The following is a 27,658-nucleotide window of genomic DNA, read 5'->3' as shown; positions in this document are numbered from 1 at the left end:
TTTTTTAATTATCATTTATCTTAACATAAACATCTAACTTTGAAAATAATGTCAAAAGTTATTATTTCCAAAAAGAATACATACCAAACCAGAAATATGCAAATTCTACTACTGGGTAGTATATATCACTACAGTATAGGTTTCTGCTTCCAGATTACCATGTAGAAATACTGAAAAAAAAAGTTTAATGAAAATAGTACACTATAGGAAGTAGGTATTTGGAATTATGTATTATTCACAAATAATTATTATTTATGGGTGTCTGGGTGGCTCAGTCAGTTAAGCGGCTGTCTTTCGCTCAGTTCATGATCTCAGGGTCCTGAGATCTGGCCCCACATTGGGGTGGGGGCTGAGCGGGGAGTCTGCTTCTCCCTCTCCCTCTGCTGCTCCCCCTGCTTGTGCTCTCTCACTCTCACTCTTTTTCTCAAATAAATAAAATCTTTCAAAAAATAATTATTATTTATTTTTAACTCAATCATAGACTCGATGTTATATTTTAAAAGTCACAATTTTGAAGATAACTCTTGGAAGAAGCTATGAATGCAACAATAAAGGGTAATTATCACCTTCCATGCTGGAAAGGGTATAATGAACTAATTTCTTTTTCACAATAAAAATCTGCAGTGAACAAATTTGAACCAATCACTCTGTTGTCTTTTTCCAGAATACAATTCTCTGAAAAATATGTCTAACAGACTTAGGCTTAGTCTTAATTTCTCAAGACACAAAAAAGAGGCGAAAGTAATTGAAACAGCAACCATGGCAAGGAAGGTTGTTCCATGACTCGAACTGTCAGATTCGAAGATAGAACTAGCCATATTAAGAAAAGTTCTCCAGTGCATTCACCTCTGGTCACAAATAATTGTTCAACTTGAGCAGCAACACAATGTCAGAAACAACTAATAGAAACATTAATTTGTACTATTTTTAATATTAGTTCCATTTCTGTTTCTCTTAGAAATGAACACTTCAAATAATATGAAGAGGATATAAAAATATTTTACTACCTGATAGTTATGACTTTTAAGAATCCAGGACCCTTTTGTCACTGCCCGTGTCAGTGACCTTTATTATTAGTTTTCTTTAGCTGGGGCTAAAGAAGCCATCTGGAATACTGATATGAATTGTCAGGAAAATGTCAGTTCTTTACGCTGAACTTGGTCCTTACCTAAAATTTTAATGTTTCTCTAAAACATTTCTCTTATTAGGGTCCCCCTCCCTGTCTTGCTCCAACTTAGAAATTCTTAAAATAGTCTGTATAGTCTTGCTGTTAATATGGTTGGGTTTTTAAAAAAATTCTCTAATATAATTTACCTCTTCAACCATATTTCCTATTACTTCCTTAACATAAGCCTTTGCTCTTGTATCCAAGGCAAGTCTTTATGGTTCCACAACTTTGCATTTTCTATTTTCCTGAATCACATGTCATCCTTCTATCCTTATAGGGGCTAAACAGAAAAAGATAAACACTCTCTCTCTCATACACACACATCCTACTATTCACCTAATTGGTAAGACAACACAATTTGCACTTCCTTTGTAAATCCTAACTCAACTGCCCCAGTCCACAGTTCTTCAACTTTTGACATTTATAGCTAATTCCAAGCATTTGACATAGCATATCCCACCCCTGAGTTCTTCATTATCTTTTTACAAAGAGATTTCTTCCATCTCACTGGCCAGATCAAAAATAAGTTGCAGGCAGATAAAACAGCTTATTAATCTTTATATCCCCAGTCTCCACCAAAATACCTTGTGTGTGTGTGTGTGTGTGTGTGTGTGTGTGTGTGTATACACACTTAACTGATGTCCCTTTTTTGACTAGCAGATAAGCTTTGAGATATATAATGGACAAGAGAATAATATGTATAGCCAAGGGAACAGGGAAGTGCAAACATCAGAGGAGCTGAAGTTAGGGAAAATAAAGGTACAATGGGATGGGAAAGGCTGATGGGAGGAACTTACATTTGCTACAGTGGGCAGTAGGAAGCCATGTTGGTGGTAACTTAAAAATGAAAAAAGCAAACGAATGCAAGGTAAACTTATGAAAGGTTCTGAAGGCCATAAATAGGAGACTGAACTTATAGAGTGTCAAAGCGCCTAAAATAGAGACCATCAAGGAGTGTAAGGCTGTTTGTTTGTTTTTTTTAAAGAGGGGTGCAGAGAGAGAGGGAGGGAGAGAGAGAATCTTAAGCAGGCTCCATGCCCAGCACAGAGGTTGCCACGGGGCTTGACCTCACGATCCTGAGATCATGACCTGAGTCGAAATCAAGAGTCAGACACTTAACTGACTGAGCCACCCAGGCGCCCCAAGGAGTGTAAGGTTTTGAGGAGGAAAGTGAGGAAGACCAACCACAAGTCACGCAGAAGAGGTGGATGTTAACTGTCCTGGCTAACAGAACAAACTGCAGCCTCAAGGAAGGTGGATCTTCTAAGGACATTTGAGACTCCACCAAGAAGGAGTGGAATTCCAAAGAATAGACTTGTCCTTACTTTTTTCTCCTAAACCATATTTTTTCATGATTTTATTGATTTAATAAGTTATTCAGGCCAGTAAAAGCATTTGAAAATCAATATCAGACTTAAGATTTTACTTATTATGGGTAAGAATCACTCCTACAAGAGCTTGGGGTCTATTATCTTTTAACAGGATACAATAGAATGGAATAGTTCATCACTAGTAAGTAACTCACCCTGAGCAATGTAATTTCTACCTTTTTTCGAATGGCTCCATTTCACTCCAGAAATCTCCACTTCATGACGTCTAATTACCTGTATCATATACATGTTCCCTTATTTCATTCATCTTTTTGCTAAACCAAAACCACCCTGAGAGTATCTCCTTGCTTATTCTGTCACTGTCTTTTACATCATCCAATTATCCTGTGCTATGCAACCAACCTACTCATCCTGAAACTTAAAAAAACATCTGTTCCTTCTCCCTGCAATTCTGCTATAACTCTTTTTGCAGCTAAAATCAGCCCTGAGTCATCAAAATGCCTCCAAGATACACTGATCTTGAAAAACATTTAAATGTTTTAATTCTAGCTATTCTCACAAAGCAAATTCAACTTTGAGCCAGACAATGAGAAACCATTTATCACCATATCTAGCAAAACTGCCACACCTGGTTGAAAAAAAAAATCTTGCAAATGAGATATTAACTTATTCTTTCTAAGCTATTCAGGGTACTAGAAGTCTCAGGTGATTTGTTTATACACCTGATTTTCTACCAGCTGGTTCTCTCTTAAAGAAATAAATTAGATTTCCAGAGACTGTTTCAAATTAATAACCATATAATACTTTCACCCAAATCTCTTGAATATTAAGAAGTAATAAAGGTAAAATAAAAAGCATTTACTATGAAAGAAAAATAATAAGTATGATTGGCCCTCCTAAAAATGATGGCTGAGGAGAAATATATGACAAAATAAACTTCAAACAAGATGCTTTGGGAACAGAAAGAAAAATACTTCATAATAAAATCAGAAGATATTATAATTAGAAGCCTTTTAATACCTCAAATTCACAAATGTTCCCAATACAAGAAGTAGCAGCTCTTGCTATTAACAACTAATGAACATAAACACTCAACATTGACTAAGTAGCAGAGGTGAGATTATAACTTTGAGTTCTTTATGCTTGTTTCTCTTTTTATGTAAACAAACCATAAGGACTTTCTATCTTGATCCTTGTGGTGAAACCATATTTCTTTTGGGCAAGTCACTGATTCCAGCCAGTGTCTTAACTAGTATTGTTCAGTTACAGAGAGAATTTGGCCCACTGTACAAGCAAAACTCAGAAGGACTTCAAGGACTATAATAACACTGTATGTAATAATAATGCAACATAAGTAGTAACTAAATAGTATACACTAAATACCAGACACTAAAATAATATTCCATAGAAAGCTGCATAACATAACTGTACTATCGGGGGCGCCTGGGTGGCTCAGTTGTCAGGCATCTGCCTTCGGTTCAGGTCATGGTCCCAGGGTCCTGGGATCGAGCCCCGCATCAGGCTCCCTGCTCGGTGGGAGGCCTGCTTCTCCCTCTCCCACTCCCCCTGCTTGTGTTCCCTCTCTCACTGTGTCTCTCTCAAGAAAATAAATAAAATCTTAAAAAAAAAAAAAACTGTACTATGTGTTGGCAGTATAATCTTGGGTTTGTCGCTCAGCCTTCTAGGTCTTCCTAATCTGTAAAACTGGAAATGCTAAGAGTACCTATGCTTTTGTTTGAGAATTATTTAGAACAATGCCTGGCATACAGGGTTCAATAGATGTTGGCTATAATATTATCCTATTTTCTTTTTCTTTTTTTTTTAAAGATTTTATTTATTTATTTGAGAGAGAGAGAATGAGAGATAGAGAGCACGAGAGGGAAGAGGGTGAGAGGGAGAGGCAGACTCCCTGCCGAGCAGGGAGCCCGATGTGGGACTCGATCCTGGGACTCCAGGATCATGACCTGAGCCGAAGGCAGTTGCTTAACCAACTGAGCCACCCAGGCGCCCTATTTTCTTTTTTCATGACAAAGTTTTCAAATACTGACAAAGAAGAAAAAGAAGAAAAAAGATGAAATATCCAAAGAGATATATATGGTTCCAACATTTGGTGATAAAATGAGAGAAATTATTACACATTAGGGATATATTACATTTAAATATTCTTTTATATTATTTGTTTTTCAAAGCTTAAGCCCCCTTTGACCAAAAAAAAGGGTTTTACATTAAATGAATTTTCTACTAGACAACTTCTTTTATTAATAAGACGTAAAAAGTCGAATCTGATTTTAAAATACTGCAATCTATTGAGAAAAAATTATGGATAAAGAACCCAAAATGTAATTTTATGTGTCTACCCACACAGATTATGAATAGATTTTTTTAAAAGAATGTATATATAATGTATGTTCACTGATAATATTTTGACTAAGATTTAAGTCTTAGAAGAACACTTAATGAAAAGTACTTTAATACCAGAAACATCATTATTTTAGCAGATGAATGATCACCTGTGAAACTATTTCTTGGGTATCAGAAATGGTCTGATCTGGTGACACTACAGAAGGAATTTAAATATTAATATTTAAAATATTTTAGTAAAACTATAAATATTCAAATGGTAGACCTGTATTTGTAATGTTAAATTTCTAATAGTTTCTCCAAACCTTATCTTTCATTACACTTAGCATAATTTGTGAATTTCTTAAACTACAAATTTGTCATTTTTACTTACCAGCAAATAATTCTACAGATAACAGAATTTTGGGATATGGAGAAAATGAATACTTAGATCACTATTTAGAAAAAACTACTTTAAGAGAATATTAGATTTACTTGACTGTATTTCTGTATTCCTGTTTCAGAAGATTAAAGATGCCTCCTATCCATGCCCCACAGTATTAATTTATGACATGATGTTACTTAATGCAGTAGTCTCAAACTTCTGAAGGTGCTCAAGGTAGCAACTTTAATATCGCTGACTGAAATGTTGGCAACATTTATTGATTTGTATTATCTAGCCTCAAAGGCTGTTACTGTTCTTGAAGAGCCAACAAAGACAACATCAATCTGGAGCTTTCCAAACTGCCTGATTCATGGTCATGGACACCTGAAATGGGTCTTTACTGTATTCTCTGCAATTGAGGAGAGGGGGTTGGTTGTTTTTTTGAAACTTTATTAGAGAAGAAGACATATGAATATTCCTTCATAACTGACTACTGGAGAAATTATTTTTCTTCTTTTGTGGGAATAAAGTAAAATATATAATTTCTAGATGTCTCATAGAAATCTAGATCAGAAATTGGAATTATTTGTTGGAAATATGACTTTAGCAATAGTCATTTTAGATGTAATCTTTTGTATTGAAATGGTTATCAGTGCCTTTGAAATTCAAGACAGAGAACTACTTTTTGGAAGTAAAATACTGGTAGGAAAACACAAGGGGATAAGAAGTACCATGTTATTTCCTTTCACCAAAATAGGAGGTCTACCACATTATAAATACCTAAACAGGCATGATAGCATTTACTTCTTTGAGAACATTTCAAAATTAAAAAAAAAGAATTGTTTATTCTTTTTCTCTCTAAACCACATTTAACAAGAACTAAGCTTTGATATAAGTCTGGTTTTTAACAAAAACTAGAAGATGCTAAAATAATTTCCAACATTTTTCTATAAAGTGTCTGGCTCAAAAGAGATTGAAAGTAACTCGAATTTTCAGCTAAGAAAAATGCTAACTTTCTTAATTGGAAAATAATTTGAGAACTATATTTAAAATGTTCTCAGAGTAATGTATTCATAAAATCTACATTTCAAATAAAGCTACTGATGTTAATAATTTACAACTACAACCTTAAATTAGAAAATAAAATTAATTTATATTGCCTCAAAGATATCCCAACTCAAGATGTAATATATTTTAGAGAATAAAGTTTTAAGGCAGTAAATATGTATGTAATTAGAGCCAGAGTTTTAAATGCCTTGATGACTTCATGGCAAATACTTAATGGTTAAAAAAAAAACAACAAAGAACAACAACAACAAAAAAAACCAAGCTCTTAGATACAGAGAAGAGATTGGTGGTTGCCAGAGGTGGGGTGGGGTGGGGGTGGGTGAAATGGATGAAAGAGGTCAAAGGTACAAACTTCCAGTAATAAAATAAATAAGTTATGGGGATGGAATGCACAGCATGGTGACTAAAGTTAATAATACTGCATTGCACTTTGAAACTTGCTAAGAGAATAGATCTTAAAAGTTCTCATAATAAGAAAAAAAGATTTCTGTAACTATGTATAGTGATGGAGGTTAATTAGACATTGGTGATGATCATTTCACAATGTATACAAATATCGAAGCATTATGTTGTACAACTAAAACCAATATAATTTCATGTCAGTTATACCTCAACCAAATATACAACAACAAGAAGACTTGGTTTCCTAGGCATCCTCAATAATAATGGTAACAGACATCTATTCAGTGCTTTTATGTCTCAGGCACTAGGTCAAATGCTGTGGATCTGAAAGCATACAAGATACTGCCCAACTCCACAGGGCTTATAGTCTTGTAGACAAGTTTTCTAAGGACGGGAAGATAAGAACACTAAGCCTGAAACATATGTGACTACAGAGAGGCCTTAAGTGTTCCTAAGTTTTGGCAATAACATCGCCAAAACCACCTTGGTAAAAATGGCATGAGAACCGCTACTATGGAATACTTTGGGAACTTTCTGGAACCCTCGTCTGTGATTACTACGTGACTTGTAGTAAACAATGCACAACTCTCCAGAAAGTTACAACGTGGGCTCACGTGAAAACCCCGTAGGAACCCTGTAGCACTCTGGCAGCAAGTGTGCTGGACAAAAAGTTGTTGGCAACTTAAGAGCTATTGTAGAGAAGTACGAAGACTTTTAGGGTTTCTGTTTTTTTCAAACCTTCTTTCACTCTTTGAATCTGTTTTTAACAAAGGGAAAACCACATCTTCCCTTATTATGACATATGAGACACTGAAATTGTGCCTCTTCATTTAGAGTATTATGGAAAATTTAGCCATTATCCAACAAATAGGCTGCACAAATCTAGATCTGATTCCACTGCTCTCAAAATCTCACCCATCTCCATTTCTTTCTAATTTTTTCCCTAGGGGAGATATTACCTTTATTTCTTTCTCTATCCTCAAAATACATGAAATCACTTGGAAGACCGAGTAGGCGTGGAAGGCTCCCTTCTGTTCTTGAGAATTAGAATTTTTTTTTTAAAACAGAAAATAGCTTTACTTGGCTCCATAAAACATCTTAATTCATTTCTCATTTTTCTTTTCCTATGCTTTCCTCCTCCCTCTTCCCAGCAACCATATCTTCTCATTTTCTTCTCCCTCCAAAGCCACTCAGAGGGCTGTCATCAACTCAGGGGCAGGTAAGCTTCCTCAATATCATCTGCATTGCGTCAGTGTGGCAGTCTCCTAGCAGAAGCGTAAGGCAGCATTAGCTGAACAAGTCCTGCTCTGCAGCAGTGTTTGCCAAACTGAGTCGTGATCCATTTTCCAAGAGAGAAGTTAATCTAGTGGGTGAAGGCCAGCATTGAAAAACCAAATCAACAGAAAAATAAACAGAATAGACTGGAAACACAGCTATTGCATCACACTTTTGAAATTTCAGTTTACCCTCTCTGTGTATAAATACATGTGTGTATGTGTATAGGATCTCAATGGAAATACATTTCTTACCTTCCTACAGGTCATGGTCAAAGTCTGGAAACCACTAAACTAGAATAGTTCTAAGGGCTGCATCTTTATCTGATGTAATACTTCATATATTTTAGAAATTTAAAATATGGATGCAAAATATTTTCTTTTAGTAAAAAGTGTTGATCTAATAAATGTATTATTTTCTAAATTCAAATATTTTCTAAAAGATTGTCAGTCAGTAAATAGGTCAAATCAGTTTTCCTAGTGTTTTTCAGTCTTTTCACAACTCAGAACCCTCAAATACTTTACCTTTAAATTTAACCTTCCCTAAAAATTAAAACTAACAAGTTATTAGCCATCTCAAAAATATGTTTAAGTAACAAATGACAATCTGAACTCAATATACCTTAAAGAAAAAATATTCTATTTTTTTAATAGAAAAAAGGCTGAGGGCATGGTATGAATTTCCAAATACGATTTCAAAAATGAAGAAGAGATCACTATTTCTTTGCATCTATTGCATATGCATACAAATGCAAACACCAATACTACATTTCCTTGGCCATAAAGAGATTTTTTAAAACTTCAAGCTCAGAAAGCTTAGAGTATGAGACTGTGACAAAGGGCACCCAGTTCCTCAGCAAGGATGGAACCAGGATCTAAGCAGGGAATAGCTTAGCTGTACTGATCATAAAATAACTGCCTCAGACTAATGGTTGTATTCCTTACTTTTCACATACAGATGCTACATGGAATTCAGGTTAAAATATAGAGGACATTTCTGAGCCATTCTGCAGTGTCAAAGTGGAAACTGTCTGACTCAGCCTCACAGCCTCTCATACTTCTTGGGCTGTCAGAACTGAAAGAGGCAGCTAATACCAAACCCTGCAGGGAGGGGCAGCCCTGTGGCCTTGAGTCTTTCCATAACAACCTGAGTTGATTAAAAGTAATGCTGACAGGCTTCAGTCTGTCTTGGTTTTATGGATTCTGGCTGCTAAGTGGAGCCTCAAGGACTAGAGAGAAACCTATAAGAATAGCACCAAGATTTTGATTAGACTGTGAGATGCTCTAGAAAACAAAACAGAGTAACAGTCATAAAATATAAACTATCACTTAAACTTGAACATGTCTATAAAAATAAGCTACGAGTAACAGAATTTATATATACACATTAAAATAAAGGTATTTCGTGAAGATACATGGAAATACCATCCCCTGCCCCCAACAAGGGACTTCTGAAAAACTTCTGGCAGCTTGAAAGTATACAAACAAGAGTTAAGCAAAATTTTATTTTAATCAAAACTTCGCTTTTTAATTTCAAAGACTGCATATAAAGGTATAATGAACTATATCTGTTAAGAAAACTCAAGTCCTGTAGAGCCTTGTACATTTAGAACCTTAATCTCAATAAAGCTAAAAGAAGTTAGTCTTGGATGAGGGTGAAATTTGCTTCATTTATAGCACAAAACCATAGCAGTGGATATGTGAGACAATTCCCTTCTGACGTTGCATGACAACTTGTAGGGATGATCAGTGTTTTATTTAGTTTATTAGTTTTGTTTTAGGATAAAACAAGAGATAATCATGCATGTTTAAAATCGAGTTCTTCAGATGACAAACTTCCCCTAAAAACTTAAGTTTATGTTTTTAATACTTTTGGTTAATTGAAAAATTTGGAAAAACATATTTTATTCACTTTTTAGGGTTCTTAATTTGGGGTCCTTAAATGCCCTTAAAGAGGGCCCATGAGCCCTCTGAAATTATAAGTAGAAGTGCATGATTTTTCTAGAGAGAGAGAGTCCATAGCTTTCATAGGATTCTGAAAGGAATTAATGATCTGAAAAGAGTCACTGCCTTAGGTGAAAGTTATATACAAAAGGACTGAGCTTGTTTGAAAAAAGAACCTTCTGGATGACTTATAGAAGATGTTAAGAGATAAAGGTAAGTTGGAATAACTTCCCCTAAAAACACTGAAACGTGAAACAAGCATGAAGATGTACTAGTCTAAGCCTATTTAATAAAGTCACATGTTTGTACATATTTGTGTCTTTAGGGCTTGGATAAGACATTAAAACTAAAAGTGGGTAATATGGATGCCTGGGTGGTTCAGTCAGTTAAGTGTCTGCCTTCGGCTCAGGTCATGATCCCAGAGCCCCACATTGGGGCTCCTTGCTCAGCAGGGAGCCTGCTTCTCTCTCTGCCTGCCACTCCCCCTGACTGTGCTCTCTAAATAAATAAATAAATAAATAAATAAATAAATAAATAGAATCTTTTAAAAAATAAAATGTGTATGTGTGTAAGAATGGTTGTAATGACTCATGCTATTCATTAATAGTACAGATATCTCTTGTCATGCTATAGCAAATTTCTGAACTCATTTAACATTTGTCTAAATATTATCCATTTTGTGTTTTTATGTTTCTCTTTTTCATTCTTTATAAAATGGAGCTGCTTTTTTGAAATACAACTGTAACATGTCTCTAACAAAAAGAGCCTCTAACACCAAGCCACTCAAACTTAGTCCTGTGATGTTAATGAATAAGAATTCTTTTTCCTAAATATTCAAGTTAACAGTTTCCTATCTTATTTACCAAAAAAACCTCAACAAATATGCTCTTAAGGAAATCAAAGCAGTTTCCATTTATTAAAGGTTATATCTGATATCTATGCTATACAACATAGTATCACTACATTTAGTTTAATGGGAGAAAGATGAACATAACAAGTATTGGTATTTCATATCCAAAACAAGTCAGGTGCAAGGCAAGGGAGGAAATGAACCTTACTAATCTCAAGCATTTAAGCTATGATTCTTTTATTGTTTTCTAATTAACTTTTAAGTATTCTAATTTGGTAAGGATCAATATAGCATTTTCCTAAGAACCATAAGAATTATGAAGGAACTTCAATGATTAATAAAGATAAGAAATCCTTTCACAGTTTATGAGAGAAACCTTTCACAGTAACATCAAATGGAAAAGAAAGGTGCCCTAAAATAATGGATCTTTTTTTATCCAGGCATAAAGGGCTGGGTGATGGACATTAAGGAGGGCATGTGATGTGATGAGCACTAGGTTTTACATGCAACTGATGAATTACTGAACTTTACATCTGAAACTAAAGATGTATTATATGTTGGCTAATTGAATTTAAATTTTAAAAATTTAAATAAATAAATAATAAAAAGATAAAAGGGTTGACAAAGGATTGACCTCTGTCTGTCACTGAGCTTGTTAGGAAAGGCCTGGATAAAGAAAATGTTATGTCAATAAATCAGGTGAGTGACGGAGGAATTAACCTCATATGTACACTTAGACTATGTTTTTGAAACATGTAACTCACACACACACACACATTGTACCCTTTCCTAAATATGTAATATAAGCCCCTCACTTTTTAGTTATTTCAGTTCTAATAAGAAGAAACGGGATTTTCCAAACCAACGAACAGAAAAAAATTAGGCTTTCAAAAATGTTCCTGCAGAAACTTATTAGGATTCCTATTCCAAACTACACTGCTGAATTAGGTGAACAGAACAGAGAGAGAGGTTTATGAAGAAATCCTTGCCAACCTGTGTTCCAGGGATATTAAAAATAGAAGAAAACAAATGTATCTGAATGCTTGTCATTACTTAAGAAATTTGAAAAGTTCAAGAGGGTCCACAAGTTAAGATCCTGGTGGTGAACTTTTGAGAGCGTTTTGATTTAAATTAAATTAGTGGAGGTATTTAAAGAGGTGCTGATGCTATGGTAACTAAAATAAGATTTTTCATTAAAAAATGTCAAAAATGTTACTAAAACCTCCTCAATATTAAATATCTTATATGTCCTATTCAGGCTCAGTCTATTCTGAAAAATCCTTGTTTTTCAAAGCATAAAAATGTATCATATATGCAGGTAGAAAGGAATTTAAACTCACACCCCTCAACTGGAACAAGAGAAAACTCATACAGCCAAGAGACAAATGCGAAGAAAAATCAGAGAACTAAACAAAAAACATAAAACAAATTTCACAGGCTTGTAAGATAACATTAACAAAAAGTTATAGTAACAAAAAAGGATGATCTCAAACCATCCTTTTTATTAATTACTTTGAAGGTTCATAATATTATTCCATTTCTTACAAGAGAGCCTAGATGGAATCTAGGATTCAACCCTTAACTAATATTACTATAAAAACAGTTTTTGATGAAAGATTGAATGCTTTCCCTCTAAGATCATGAACAAGGTATGGATGGTCTGTTCTCACCATTTCTATTTAACTCTGTACTGTAAATTTTAGTCAATGTAGTAAAGCAAAAAAAAGTAATAAAAGGCATCCAGATCAGAAAGGAAGAGGGAAAACTATCTTTATTAGCTGATGATGTAGAAAATCCTATGAAATCTACAAAAAAAAAAATACTAGCACTAATAATTGAGTATAGTAAAACTGCAGGATTTAAACACATACAAATTGAATCTTTTTGTATACCAGCAATGAACAATCAGAAATTGAAATAAAAAATACTTTTATATCTAGAAAACTGTTTCTACAGTCAATGTCAAAGAAATTACTATCTATGTTTTCTCCTAGCAGTTTATGGTTTCAGGTCTCATATTTGTGTGTCTGGTGTAAGAAAGTGGTCCAATTTCATTACTCTGCAATGTAGCTAGCTGTCCAGCAACATCTGTTGAAGGACTGTCTTTTCACCATTGTATATTCTTGCCTCTTTTGTCACAGATTAATTGATCATATAAGCATGGGTTTATTTCTGGGCTCTCCATTCTGTTCCATTGATCTGTGGTCTACTTTTGTGTTAGTACTATCCTGTTTTGATTACTACAGGTTTGTAGTATATCTTAAAATCTGGGGTTGTGATACTTCCAGCTTTGTTCTTCTTTCTCTAGATTGCTTTGGCTATTTGGGGTCTTTTGTGATTCCATATAAATTTTAGCATTATTTGTTCTAGTTCTATGAAAAATAGTGTCCATATTTTGAAAGGGACTACACCAAAATAACAAGCTTTTGCACAGCAAAGGAAACGATCAACAAAACAAAAAGGCAACCTACTAAATAGGAGAAGAAATTTGCAAATAAAATATACAATAAGGGGTTAATACCCAAATATAAAGAACTTCTACAATACAAAAAAAAAAAAAATCCAATTAAAAAATGGGCAGATGACCTGAACAGACATTTTTCCAAAGAAGACATACAAATGGCCAAAAGACACATGAAAAGATGCTCAACATCACTCATTATCAGGGAAATACAAATCAAAACTACAATGAGATATCACCTTACCCCTGTCAGAATGACTAGACTCAAAAAGACAAGAAATAACAAGTGTTGGTGAGGATGTAGAGAAAGGGGAACCCTCTTGCACTGCTGGTGAAAATGTGAATTGATGCAGCCACTATGGAAAACAGTGCGGAAGTTCCTCAAAAATTTAAAGATATTATTACCATATGATCCAATAATTCCACCACTGGATATCTACCCAAAGAAAACAAAAATACTCATTCAAAAAGATATATGCACCCCTATGTTTACTGAAGCATTATTTACAATAGCCAAGATATGAAAGCAACCTAAGTGCCCATCAACAGATAAACGGATAAAGAAAATGGGATACACACACCCCCCACACACACTGAAATATGACTCAGCCATAAAATGAGTGAGGTCTTGCCATCTGCAACAACACAGATGGACCCAGAGGGCACGTTATGCTGAGTGAAAGAAGTCAGAGAAAGACAAATACCATATGATTTCATTCATATGTGGAATTTAAGAAACAAATGAACAAAAAAAAAAAAGAAAAGAAACAAACAACAAACCCAGACAACTGGTGGTTGCCAGAGGGGAGGTGGGTTAGGGGACGAGTTAGTGACACGGATAAAGGGCACTAAGAGTACACGCATTTTGACGAGCACCGGGGAGTGTACAGCACAGCTGAGTCGTTATACTTACACCTGAGACTAATGTACTACTGTATGTCAATTATATTTCACTGAAAACCTCTTCCCTATATTTATTTATACAGAAATTATGCAAAAAAAGTCTTCATAAAAATGTTAAAAAATACTTTTATAACATCACAAATATAAAATATGGATAAATCTGTTAAAAAGGTACAAGGCCAATCTACTAAATCAAAATATTGTTGATATTAAAATCTAAATAAATCGAGAAATATGTGGTCATCATGAATTAAAAGATTCAATATTGTTAAGATGTCACTTCTCCTCAAATTCATCTATAGATTCAACATGATCCAAGTCAAAATTCCAGTGGGCATTTTTAGAGAAATTGACATGATTCTAAAATGTGTATGAAAATTAAAGGAACCTAATTAGCCAAAACAACTCTGAAAAGGAACAAAGTTAGAGGATTTACCTGTGTCCATGACTTATTATAATGATACAATAATCAAGATATTGTGGTATTGGTGGAGGGATAGACATACCAGTAAATGGAACAGAATAGAGTCCAGAAACAGATTCACACATATATTGTGACACAACTGATTTTCAACAGATACAAAGGCAATTCAATGGTCTAAAGGATAGTTTTTAAAAAGTGGTTTTGGTACTCACTACAGCAGCACATATACTAAAATTGGAATGACACAGAGAAGATTAGCATGGCCCCCGCTCAAGGACAACATGCAAATGCGTGAAGCAGTCCGTATTTTTAAAATAAATAAAATTAAATTAAAAATGGTTTTACAACAAGTATCTATGTGTCAAAGTATCTATGACATCTATGTGCCAAAAAGGCAGGGGGCTCAGCATTCCTCTATATCTTGAATTTTGAATCATATACAAAACTTAACTCAAATAGATATTAAACCAAAATGTAAAACCTAAAACTATAAAGAATCTACAGTACAAAGAAGAAAAATCTCTGTGACTTTGGTTAGGCAAACATTTCTTAGCTCAATACCAAAAGCATGAGCCATGGGAAAAAACTAATAAACTGAACATCAACATTAAGAACTTCCACTCTTTGAGGACCCTGTTAGGAAAGGAAAAGAGAAGAAATAGCTGGGGGGAGGGGGGGAAGCTGTAAATCACATATCTGATAGAGGACTTATATCAGGAAGATATAAGAATGCTCACAACTCAACAGTAAAAACACAAAAACCCAATTTAAAAAATGGCAAGATTTGAACACACACTTCACTAGAGATGCACAGATGACAAATAAGTACATGAGAAAATGCTCAACATTATTAGGCATGACAGAAATGCAAAATAAAACTGCAGTGAAATACCACTACATAACTGTAAGAATGACTAAACTTAAAAAGATGGGCCATATCAGGATATGGAGGAACTGGCACTCTCACACCTTACTGGTGGGAAAATAGTTTGGTCGTTTCTTAAAAAGTTAAACATACAACCACCATTTAATCCAGCCATTGCCAACTTAGGTATTTACCCAAGAGAAACGAAAGGATATATCTCTGCAGAGACTTGTATACAAGTGTTCACAGTAGCCAGGAAGTAGAAACCACCCAAATGTCCATCAACAGGTGAAAAGGTAAAGAAACTGTGCTATAACCATATAATGAAGTACTACTCAGCATTAGAAAGAATGAGTTATTGGTAAGTGCAACAACATGGATGAATCTCAAAATAATTATGCTGTATTAAAGAGGCTGAGAGAGGGAGAGGGGGAGAGAGAGGACAAATACTGTATAATTCCATTTATATAAAATTCTAGAAAATGTGAATTAATCTATGATGACACAAATCAGATCAGTGGTACTGGAAGGGAAAAAGGAAGGGCAGGAGTGAGGAATCTCAAAGAGGTACAAGGAAACTTTTGGGGGTGATGGATATGTTTACTATACTGACTGTGGTGATGGTTTCACAAGTCTAGGCATATCAAAATTTATATAGTGCTTTGGTCAAATTTAACTCATTACCATGGGCAAGAATATTAAAATAATCAATTCTCGGGCGCCTGGGTGGCTCAGTTGGTTAAGCATCTGCCTTTGGCTCAGGTCATGATCCGAGGGTCCTGGGATCGAGTCCTGCATCGGGTTCCCTACTCAGCAAGGAGCTGCTTCTCCCTCTCCTTCTGCCCCTCCTGCCTGCTCATGCTCTCTCTCTTGCTCACTCTTGCTCTCTCTCAAATACATACATAAAATCTTAAAAAAACAAATAAATAAAATCATCAATTCTCTGAAAAACTGAATTACTTCTTCAGCAGGGATACGCAAAAGCAAATGAAATCAGTAATTCAAATTCGTAATATTTTTGATATATTGATGGTTATTTGCAGGTTTTTGATGGGTTCCGGAGAAGTGAACTACATCTAAGAAAAATATACTGGAAAATGAACAATCATACCTTGATTTGTGCAAAGGGTCTTTCATAACCCCCAACATAGAGCAGACCAACATTCTGAGGAAGTAACCTACAAAAAAACAAAACAAAACAAAAACACATTATTTTGAAAATACTCTTCCTTATATAAGAAGCTTGTGTAATCATCAAAATTTGTATAACAAATAGATACTGTGAAAAAAATTGCAATTTTTCTTGTCTTTTTATCTCTATGAGATAGTAACCAGACAAGGAATAATCCTTTTTTTTTTTTAACTAATTTGGAAACAGATTATCACAGGAGGGTACTTCTTTGTTTTTGTTTCTTTGTTTATTCAAGTATAATTAACATACAGTGTTACATTAGTTTCCAGTATACAATGTAATGATTCAGGAATAATTCTTTTTTTTTAAGATTTTTTTTATTTATTCATTTGAGACACAGAGATACAGAGAGAGAGAGAGAGAGAGCGCGCGTGAGCAGGGAGATAGGCAGAGGGAGAGGGAGAAGCAGGCTTCCTGCTGAGCCAGAAGCCCGATGGGGGGCTCAATCCCAGGACCCTGAGATCATGACCTGAGCCGAGGGCAGATGCTTAACCATCTGAGCCACCCAGGTGCCCCCAAGAATAATTCTTATACTTCAGAAAACAGTGGTAAATGTTGAGAATGGAAACTTAGAACAGTCTAACATATTAGTAATTCTAGCAAAATTACTACATACTGTCTCTGGGAAAAAAATTAAAAGAAGTCATGAATATATTTAAAAATCTTTAAGGATTCAATTCAAGAAACACTCATTGTACATCTCTGCTATGTACTACAGGAGATGATACAAACTTAAGTAACTCAGTCCCAAAATCTAACCGGAAAACCAGACACATAAATAAATAACTCTACCAAAAGGTGGTCTCTGGTAAGTGCTAGATAGATGATTTGCCACTTCAAAATAGTGGAGTAAGAGGGTACTTGATATCGAGGGAGCTGGAAAAGTTCAAATAGGTGAGATGTGGTTCTGCCTTAAAGGGTGGGTAGGCAAAGGGAGAAATTTAAACAAGTCCTGAAAACGCAGAAGATCTGAGACAAAAAGTAGACAAGTACGGTTAGAGATAGTGAGAGATAATTTAGTTGAAGATGAAAACCAAGGAAGTTTGGAATAAAACATGAAGAATGTCAAATACCATATCTTTATTTTATAAGCAATATGAAGTTATATTTCTATAAGATATACTTAGTTCTTATAAAAAATAAATACACATGAAAATAAAAAGCAAACCATACAGAGGGTAAAAATAATAATAATGGTTACCTTCTCTGTATCATCCTTCCATTCCTATTCCCACTTCAAAGAGATCTATCATTCCTGACTGCATTAAACAATGTGAATTAGGGGCACCTGAGTGCCTCAGTTGTTAAGCATCTGCCTTTGGCTCAGGTCATGATCCCGGGGTCCTGGGATCGAGAGCCACATCGGACTTCCTGCTCCGCGGGAAGCCTGCTTCCCCCTCTCCCACTCCCCCTGCTTGTGTTCCCTCTCTCGCTGTGTGTCTCTCTCTGTCAAATAAATAAATAAAATCTTAAAAACAAACAAACAATGTGAATGAAGAAACACCATCGTTAGAATTGTGCTTGTGGAGTGTATAGTGGTACAGGGTATGAGAAGAACATAATTAAACATTCTTGTGATTATCTCATTTTTCTTTTATCATAAATCTTTTCTCAATGAACACTGTGAGTAAATGAACACAACTCCAGTCTTAACCTTAATGTACATAAAGAATATGAAAAAAACTTTGCCTATATCCCTTGCCCAAAGCAACTAGGCCAAAATACATCTCCTCGGAGGCTAGGTAATGAAAATTAATAGCATTTCATGGCAGGTAAAAAAAAAATGATCTCAAGGATAACTGTATATTCTATTGCATGAATCTGAGAATGAAACACTGAGTAGTATTTAAAGTGAACAAAAGACCACAAACTCAAAACAATCCCATGGAAATTTCTCAGTGTACCATATTGGTTTAATCATAAAAAATCAGAACACAAGATTATCATAACCATCCTTTTAAATTTATACTTAGTGACTTCAAAAATCCTACTTCAATAATTCCAGGTTATGCATTTCTTCATATTTTAACTTCTCTGAAAACTGGATGCCTCTAATATTCTATGATGTCTTATAATCACTGTCTCCAGGTGACAGGTGTGAGATGGTTCTGTAGTTACCTTCCATTGACTCAGTCTAGGAAGACTAAGAAAGCACACTTTCAAAGCACCTTAGACTTTATGAAATAAGGTAGATAGATATTCAATCTCCCAGGAACATCCTCTGCTCCTCGACATTCTTTAAAGGCTTATAAAGCGTTAAAGGCCACTAAAAGAATGTTAATAGCTGATTAACACAATCCTGATTAAACCAAGTTAGCAAAAAGCTACTTAAGTTTGGAATATAAGTGATACTTGTAGTAATTCATTTTAGCATGTTGTTGAAGCTCATAAACATGACTAAAGTCATTTGTTCACCCAACTATAAGTAGAAAGCATAGGCAATGTCTCTAAATCTCAACTGTGAAATGGAGAATTTCTTAGCCATCAGTTAACATATAAGAAATTAAATCTCTCACAAATCATTGCCAGTATCACAAATTTAATGTTAGTTATATATAGGAGTGGTAATTTATTTCCTATATAACAAATGTTCACAAAAACCTTAATAAACCCCCTTCAGAAGTAAGAATAGTCACTGTTCATACAGAAAGAAGAGAATAAAAGCTGGCTGACATTTAAAAATCAATATGCCTCTAATTACTATGCATATGCATTTCAGGAAGCTTGCCAATATACCATTTAGTGTGCCCCCCTTCTTCCAACTTGCCTATCTAACCGCTACCTTTCCTTAAACAAGAAATTTCTTAAATATATCAATTATGTAGCATATACATGTTTCACTTTTTAAATACTGTTCTCTCTCATTCATGTACCTATTCTTACTTACCATAGATTATATTACCACCATCAACTAAGTGGGTTTTAATACACAAACAATGAATCATGGAACACTACATCAAAAACTTATGATGTAATGTATGGTGATTAACATAATAAAATAAAATTTAAAAAAATATGTACCATATGACAAAGACCTGCTATGCACAAAATAATTAACACTCTAAAAACACTTTTAAGATGGGACATTTCTTTAACCGTTCTTACCTTTCAAAAAATTATTTTGCCAAATTGTATACATAATTGTTGTCAAATAATAGACCATTTTATGGTGACAGGGTACTTGCATATAATACAGCAATCACACATTTTAAATCCCCAGAGTAGGACATTAATTCAGCATTGATAAGTGCATTCATATGTGTATGTTAAAATAGAAACCCTGACTCATTTAGTACCAGATAATTGCTTTGCCCTTAAGTACATGAACATTAACATAACCTTTATACAAATGCTAACAACTCCTAAAATATTTGCTTGTAACTAAATACTTGATAGTGTGTCTATCAAAGAAGGAAATAGCAGGGTACCTGGGTGGCTCACTTGGCTAAACATCTGACTCTTGATCTCAGGGTCATGAATTCAAGCCCTGAGTTAGGCTCCACGCTGGGCATGGAGAAAAGTAGCAATAAGACATGCTGGTGGGAGAATCAGGGATGGACCTATTAAGTTGTTTTTTGTTTTTTTAAGATTTTATTTATTTATTTGACAGGGAGAGAGAGCACAAGCAAGGGGAGCAGCAGAGGGAGAAGGAGAAGCAGGCTCCTTGCTGAGCAGGGAGCCCGACGGGGGGCTCCATCCCAGGACTCTGGGATCATGACCTGAGCCAAAGGCAGACGCTGAACCAACTGAGTCACCCAGGCGCCCCAGACCTGTTAGAGTTTTTGAAAAAGTAAACACAGGTAAAACTAATGTTCATTTTGCTTCAAATTCCCAAATACAAATATTAACAAATATCTATCCTGGAAAGAATGCTGTAAAGTTATTTCCAAAAAAGTTTCTCACATAAATGAAAAATAAAACTTGTCAGGTAACAGAATGAACATTATTTAAAAGGACCTCATTCACCATAACCTAATGATATATCAGATATAAAAAACTGCCTTAAATGGAAACTGAGTCTATAATTGCTTCAAATTAAAAAGTTAAAAAAAGGGTAGGGAATCTTTTAAAAATAAGAATAAGCTAAATAACTCAAAATTAACTATTCTGTCTACAGCCCATAATTACAATACTTACTAATAGATATATTTTTCAACTGCAACAAAATATCCTGAAAAAATGAACAGTTTGTTTATTTATTTATTTTTAAAACAGAGAGCATGCACACACATGCATGAGCAGTGGCGGGGTGGGGGTGAGGGGCAGAGGGAGAGGGAGAGAGAGGATCTTAAACAGGCTTCAAGCCCAGTACAAGCCCGAGGTGGGGCAATCTCACGATCCTGAGATCCTGACCTGAGCTGAAGTCGAGAGTCAGATGCTTAACCGACTTGGCCACCCAGGTGCCCCAAAATTTACAGTATCTTTAATGCTGATTTACATAAAATCCTACTTCCTAGAGAAACTGCATCCAATATATCTACTACTAGGAAAAAGGAGAATGCAAATGCATTTAATATGGAATCAATAGCACCCTTTTGAATTTGAGAAAATGCATATTACTGAGAAGGCCTCTATTCTTTCAGACTCCTAGTAGGATGTAAATAACAGCAGCATATACCCTTAGGCCCAGAAAAAAACTTGGATGAGCCAATGAGCAAGTTTATTATTATCTTTAGAGACTTTTCATAGCCTACACTTTTTCTATTCTGGTTTACTTTCTAAACCCTAGTACAGGCATAACAAGTAAACAAAACAAAACACCACCACTACCACCACCAATACCATGTTTAAGGAATCTGCATGCCAACAGAAATAAGTTACCTAAAAATGAAGTTTGGTTAAATGAAGTATATATTGAGTGAAATAAGTAACAAATAATAAATAAGACTAGGGAAGGATAAATACAATGCAGAAGCAAACAAAAGAAAATTGAATCATTTTGCAATGGTATATAAGAAGAAATGTTGAGCTTTCAGTATTCAGAAAACAAATATATCTGTAACAATATTCTTATCAGACAGAAAAAAGTCAAGGTAAAAAGTATTACTGAGGTAAAGAAAGATATCTCAGAATAATAACAGGTTCAACTTGTCAAGAAATTTATATGCATCAAATAACAGAGCTATAAAACATATAAAACAATTAACAATGTACATGATGAAATTAAACAAATCCACAATCATAGTAGCAGTTTAAACTTTCCTCTCTTAGTCAATGATGGAAAAAACAGAGCACAAAAGCAGTAAGAATGTAGAGGAACTCAAGCAATACCATTAACAAAAATATATAGGCACACCACCCAACAGTTGCACAATACATGGACCACAGAATACGCATACACAGAAAATTTATAAAAAGTGGCCATATGCTGGGCCATGAATCAAATTTAAAACAAAATTATTTATTTATTTATTTATTTATTTATTTATTTATTTAAAAGATTTTATTTATTTATTTGACAGAGAGATAGCAAGAGAGGGAACACAAGCAGGGGGAGAGGGAGAAGCAGGCTTCCTGCTGAGCATGGAGCCGGATGCAGGGCTCGATCTCATGACCCCAGGATCCTGACCTGAGCCAAAGGCAGACGCTTAACAACTGAGCCACCCAGGCACCCCAAAAACAAATAAAATAATTTAGATTACAGTCTTTAAACACAAGAATTCAGTTAGAAATCAAGAACATAAAAATAACCAGAAAATCCTCATGTTTAAAATGATAGAAATACATCAATAAATAACCTACAGGACAGGAAATCCCAAAGAAAATTATCAAATATTTTTAACTAGGTAACAAAATAACAATATATCAAAACTTGTAAGATACAGCTAAATCCAACTTAGATAGAAATGTATAACCCAAACTGTATATGTCAAAAAAGAAATGCTGAAAATCAGTGAGTTACACAACCACCTCAAGAAATTAGAAAAATACCACTAAATTAAAACCAAGGAAAATAGAAGAAAATAAGCTGAAATTCATGAATAGAAAACATACACTAGGTAGGATTAAAAGATTAAAAACTGTTCCTTCTAAAAGGATTAAATTGATAAATCCCTAATGAGACTGACAAATAAAAGATAAAGCACAAATAGTATCAGTAATAACACAGAAAACAGTCTATTTACTAAAAAATAAGAGGATATTATAAACACCCTTACACTAAACAAGTTTGAAAATTGAGACTAGAAAAATTTCCAGAAAAATATAGTGAACTAAAACTGACATAAGAAAAAACAGAGTATCTTACTTATCCTACTGTAAAAATTTTTAATGATCTCCCCAAAGAAAGCAAAAGGTCTAGACGGATTCTTCAGCAAACTCTACCAAATATTTAAAGGAAAATTAATTCTAATCACATACAATTTTTTCCAGAAAATAGAAAAAGAAGGAATATTTATATTTTAACAAGTCAGGATAACTCTGACATTCAGATATGAAAAGGCAATATTGATCAAGAGAGAATAAAAAGACAAGAAAGAGACGAGGGAAAAATATTTGCAAGAGGGCTTTTATCCAAAATATTAAAGAACTCTTAAATCTCAACAATAAGAAAATGAGCAACCTAATTAAAAAATGGCCAAAGACCTAAACAGACATCTCGCTAAATATATATATGGCACATAAGCATAAAAAAAGATGCTCAACATCACAAGTCATTAGGGAAATGAAAATTCAAATGAGATACCACTATACACCTATTAGAATGGCCAAAACACAAAACACTGATATCAAAGTATGTTAGTGAGAATGTGGAGCAACAAGAACTGTCATTCATTACTGGTAGAAATGTAAAATGTAGAAGAACAGTTTGGCAGTTTCTTATAAAACAAACATATTCTTACCATATGATCCAGCATCACACTCCTTGGTATTTATCCAAATGAGTGAAAAACTTATGTCTACCTAAAAACCTAACAGCTAGGTGATGATAATAACAGAAGAAACTACATGCTGGGAGAGAGAAGATATATGGGAACTCTCTATTTTCTGCCCAAATATTTGGAAACACAAAACAATTCCCCAAAAAACCTTTTTCTTTAAAAAATGCAATGTTGATAGTACAAGAAAGGAAATGTGTAGGTCAATTTCTCTCATGAACAAAAATGCAAAAAGGAGGAAGAAAAGGAGGAAGGGAAGCCCTAAATAAATGAAATGAGAGAATATATCATGTTCATGGACAGGAAATCTCAGTGTTGAATATACTTAATGCAATGTTAATAATCCTGACAGAATGTCTCTGAGAAATTTAATAAGCTCATTACAAAATATACATGGGAAAGCAAAAGAACAGAAATATAAAAGATTCTCCTAAAGAAGAACAAAGTAAGGAGACCGGCGCCATTAGCTATTACAACTCCTTACAAAGCTTCAGCAATAAAAAAATATGTGGTATTAGCATGGGACAGGCAAAAAAGCCAGTGGAATATAGCAGAGAATCTAGAAACAGACCTACACATAAACAAACACTTGATTTATTAAAGGTGGCACTGCAGGCAGTGGAGAAAAATCTTGTACGTGTAGAAGGAAAATAAACTTGGGTAAATTCCTCTTTGATTTTAATGTGACAAAAGAAAATATTGGTAAATCATATATATAAAAATTTCAACAAACCATCAGGGCAAAAATAGCATAAATAAAGTCAAAAGATACCTGACAAACTATGGGAAAACATTTGCAACAACACTACAGAGAAGAAACTAACAATTCTATTATTAAAAACTCTCAAAAACTGAAGGGGAAAATGGCCAAAAACCTGCTGGAACAATGAGAAAAAGACATAAAAAGGACACACACAAAAGGACATTAAGAATATACAAAAATATCAAACTTACTTGTAATTAGAGAAATACATATTAAAACAGCCCTAAGATACCATTTCCAACCTATCAGATTGGCAAAAATGGAAACATATGCACAATGCATTCTGTTGGCTAGTCTGGGGGAAACAAAAATTCTCATATACTGTTGTTGAAAGAGCAAACTAGGACAATGGTCATGGAGGGACACTTGGCAGTATCTAACAAAACCACATATGCACTTAGCTTTTGACCTAATAATCTCTCTTCTAACAATCTGCCTTGAATATACACCTCCAAAAACTCAAAAATACACATGTACAAGGCTATTCACTTGCACACTATTGGTAGGCAAAATATTGGAACAACCTAAGTACACAGCAGAGTAGTTAAATAAGTTATGGTAAATCCACACAATGGAGTAATATGTACTGTAAAAAATAATGAGGAAGATCTCTAATTACTGATAGGGACCAATTTCTAAGATATACTTACTGATAAGTGAAAAAAGAAAAGTAAAAAAAGATATATAGTATGTTACTCTTTGTAAGACTTTATTTATTTATTTATTTATTTTAGAGAAAGTGTGCTAGCAGGGAGAGGGGCAGAGGGAGAAAAGTAGACTCCGCACTGAGCACAGAGCCTGACACAGGGCTCGATCTCAGGAACCTGAGATCAGGACCTGAGCCAAAATCAAGCGTCTGATGCTTGGAGCCACCCAGGCACCCCTATAGTATGTTATTCTTAATGTAAGAAAGAAAAAGCACTAGAAAATATTTATGTATCTGTTCATTTGTGCAAAAAGATTTCAGGAAAGCTAAAACAGAAACTCTATAAAGATTGTTTTCCTGTAGGGGCTAGGTATTATGGTGAATGAAGAAGGACAATTTCATGAGAATACCTTTTTGTAAAGTCATGACTATTATATATTTTTTAAGATTTTATTTATTTATTTGAGAGAGAGAGAGAGAGTGCACGAGCAGGGGGAAGGGCAGAGGGAGAGGGAGAAGCAGACTCCCCGCTGAGCAGGTAGCCTGATGTAGGGCTCGATTCTGGGACTCCAGGATCATGACCTGAGCCAAAGGCAGATGCTTAACTGAGCCACCCAGCTGCCCCAAGTCATGACTATTATAACCATGATAATGTTTCATTCACCAAATAAATAAATAAGTAAACAATCAAAATCAATCAGAATGTTGAGGGAACCCAAAATGGAATAAAAATAATTGTATTACAAATGAATAACATCCCACATTAAGGAGGATGGGGATGAAAAAGAACTTAAAGTAACTTTAGAAAACAGTATTTTGACTATATTCCACAAGGCTACAGGTAGAAAGAACCGTACACAAATATAGTCCTTGAGCTAAAATTTGTTTCTCACAGGGGTATGACTTAGTAATTCTGAAAATGTTATATGTATACTAGGATTTAACAAACAAATAAATATATCATGGATAAGGAGATGCAGGTTTCTCACTGTACAGTTACATATAAGCAAAGGGGAAAAGCTAGAATTAACATTATGATGCTGGATTAGAATCAGAAGTATTAGCAGGAATTTACAGCTTTTAATATATTCACAGATGGATAAAGAAATAAATATAAATGTGGGTGTAGGTGCATGTTAGTATATGATACATTCCTAGCTCTGACAACTGAGAGGGCCTGTAATGACATAAGTAGCAATGACTAGACTGAGGACCTAGGTTTTTCTATCATTCACCAAACACACACACTACACACACACTGGGGTCCTTGGAGAAATAGCTGATTCCTGGCCTGAGGGAAAAATATAAGAAGAACCTGGAACATCTATGGAACTAGAAAGTAAGGAAGTGCTGAAAAATAATGAGAGAATGTCAAAAAGACAAGAAGCCAAATTGAAGAAGTTCTCAATGGCCAAAGCCAAAACAATAACATAAAATGAGAGTACTGGATTATAACCCATAGAATAAAATATTCTTAAATCCTAACTAATATAAGCAAACATATGGGGAAGGGGGGACAGTTCTTCTTTAGAGTAAAATTCCCACTGATACATTGCAAAAAAAATGAGGGAAATTGAAATTCACCATTATTTGAAATATTCACCAAATCAAAATTGAAAAACACCACAGTGATGATTATTGCAGGCAAAGCCAATGAAAGATGTTAGAATTAGAAGATGAAAGTATGAGAAACCTGATATTTGCCTAGTCTCAAAGCTTCCTCCCTCAGAAAACACTTATTAATTACAAAGAAAATACAGCAACTTTAGAGAAACCCAACCAAGTAACCAAATCTGACATCACAGTAGTAAGATTTATCAACATGCCTTCCCCAACACCATAAAACACACTGAGAAAGACACAGTATCACTTCCATGGTGTTCCTGCCAAAAAGTACTGAAAAAGATCAAACTAACAGACAATACTTGACCAGTATTTTCCAAAAAGTGTCAAGTCATGAAAAACAAAAATGAGGTATTGTAACAGATTTGATTAAGGAGACATGAAAACTAAATGCAATGTGGAATCCTGGATGAGAAAAAGAATATTAGTGGCGAAACTGACCAAATTTGAATAAGGAATGTAGTTAAGTTCATAGTATTGTACTAACATTCATTTCCTGATGTTGACAACAGGGGAAAACAATGTGAGAGATATAGAGGAATACTCTGCATTATTTTTGGAACTTTTCTATATGTCTAAAATTATTTCAAAATAAAAAATTTTAAAAACATACCATGAGACAACATGAATGGACCTACAGGGTATTACACTAAGTGAGTCAGACAGAGAATGATTTGATTTATATGATTTCACTTATATGTGGAATCTAAATGAGTGATGGGTATTAAGGAGGGCACTTGTTATTATGATGAGCACTGGGTGTTAGGAATGAATCACTAAATTCTACTTCTGCAACTAATACTACACTATGTTAACTAACTGGAATTTAAATAAAAACTTGAAACAAAAAAATTAATTAAAATAAATTTTAAAAGCAAACAAAACAGATCCTTAAATACAAAAAACAAACTGATGGTTGCCAGAAGGGAGGCAGGTGTAGGGGGATGGACAAAATAAATGAAGGAGATTAAGAGGTACAAACTTCCAGTTATAAATAAGTCATGGAGATGAAAAGTACAGCATAGGGAATATAGTCAATAATACTGTAGTAACATTGTATGGTGATTACACTTACTGTTGTGAGCACTGAGTAATAAGTAGAATTGCTGAATCAGTATATTGTACACCTGAAACTAATATA

The 27,658-nt window shown here is 34.4% G+C and overlaps 1 protein-coding gene and 1 non-coding gene across 5 annotated transcripts in view; one reads left to right on the top strand and one right to left on the bottom strand.

The window, feature by feature from the left end:
- RNGTT (RNA guanylyltransferase and 5'-phosphatase) overlaps positions 1-27,658 on the bottom strand; it is a 319,849-nt gene that overhangs the window by 37,275 nt on the left and 254,916 nt on the right. For all 4 annotated transcript variants that reach the window (XM_027603258.2, XM_027603259.2, XM_027603262.2 and 1 more), the window contains one exon: positions 16,527-16,593. In XM_027603258.2, the coding sequence (XP_027459059.1) occupies positions 16,527-16,593 (67 nt within the window). The remainder of the gene's footprint in view (positions 1-16,526; positions 16,594-27,658) is intronic.
- Positions 14,755-14,861, top strand: LOC113928126. Its single transcript, XR_003521808.1, has one exon. It is a non-coding gene; the product is annotated as a U6 spliceosomal RNA (small nuclear RNA).

This window comes from Zalophus californianus, chromosome 7, assembly GCF_009762305.2.
Source record: "Zalophus californianus isolate mZalCal1 chromosome 7, mZalCal1.pri.v2, whole genome shotgun sequence".
In the NCBI taxonomy this organism is placed as follows: Eukaryota; Metazoa; Chordata; class Mammalia; order Carnivora; family Otariidae; genus Zalophus; species Zalophus californianus.
Note: the sequence above shows the minus strand (reverse complement) of the source record. Positions and strands in the feature narration are given on the sequence as shown.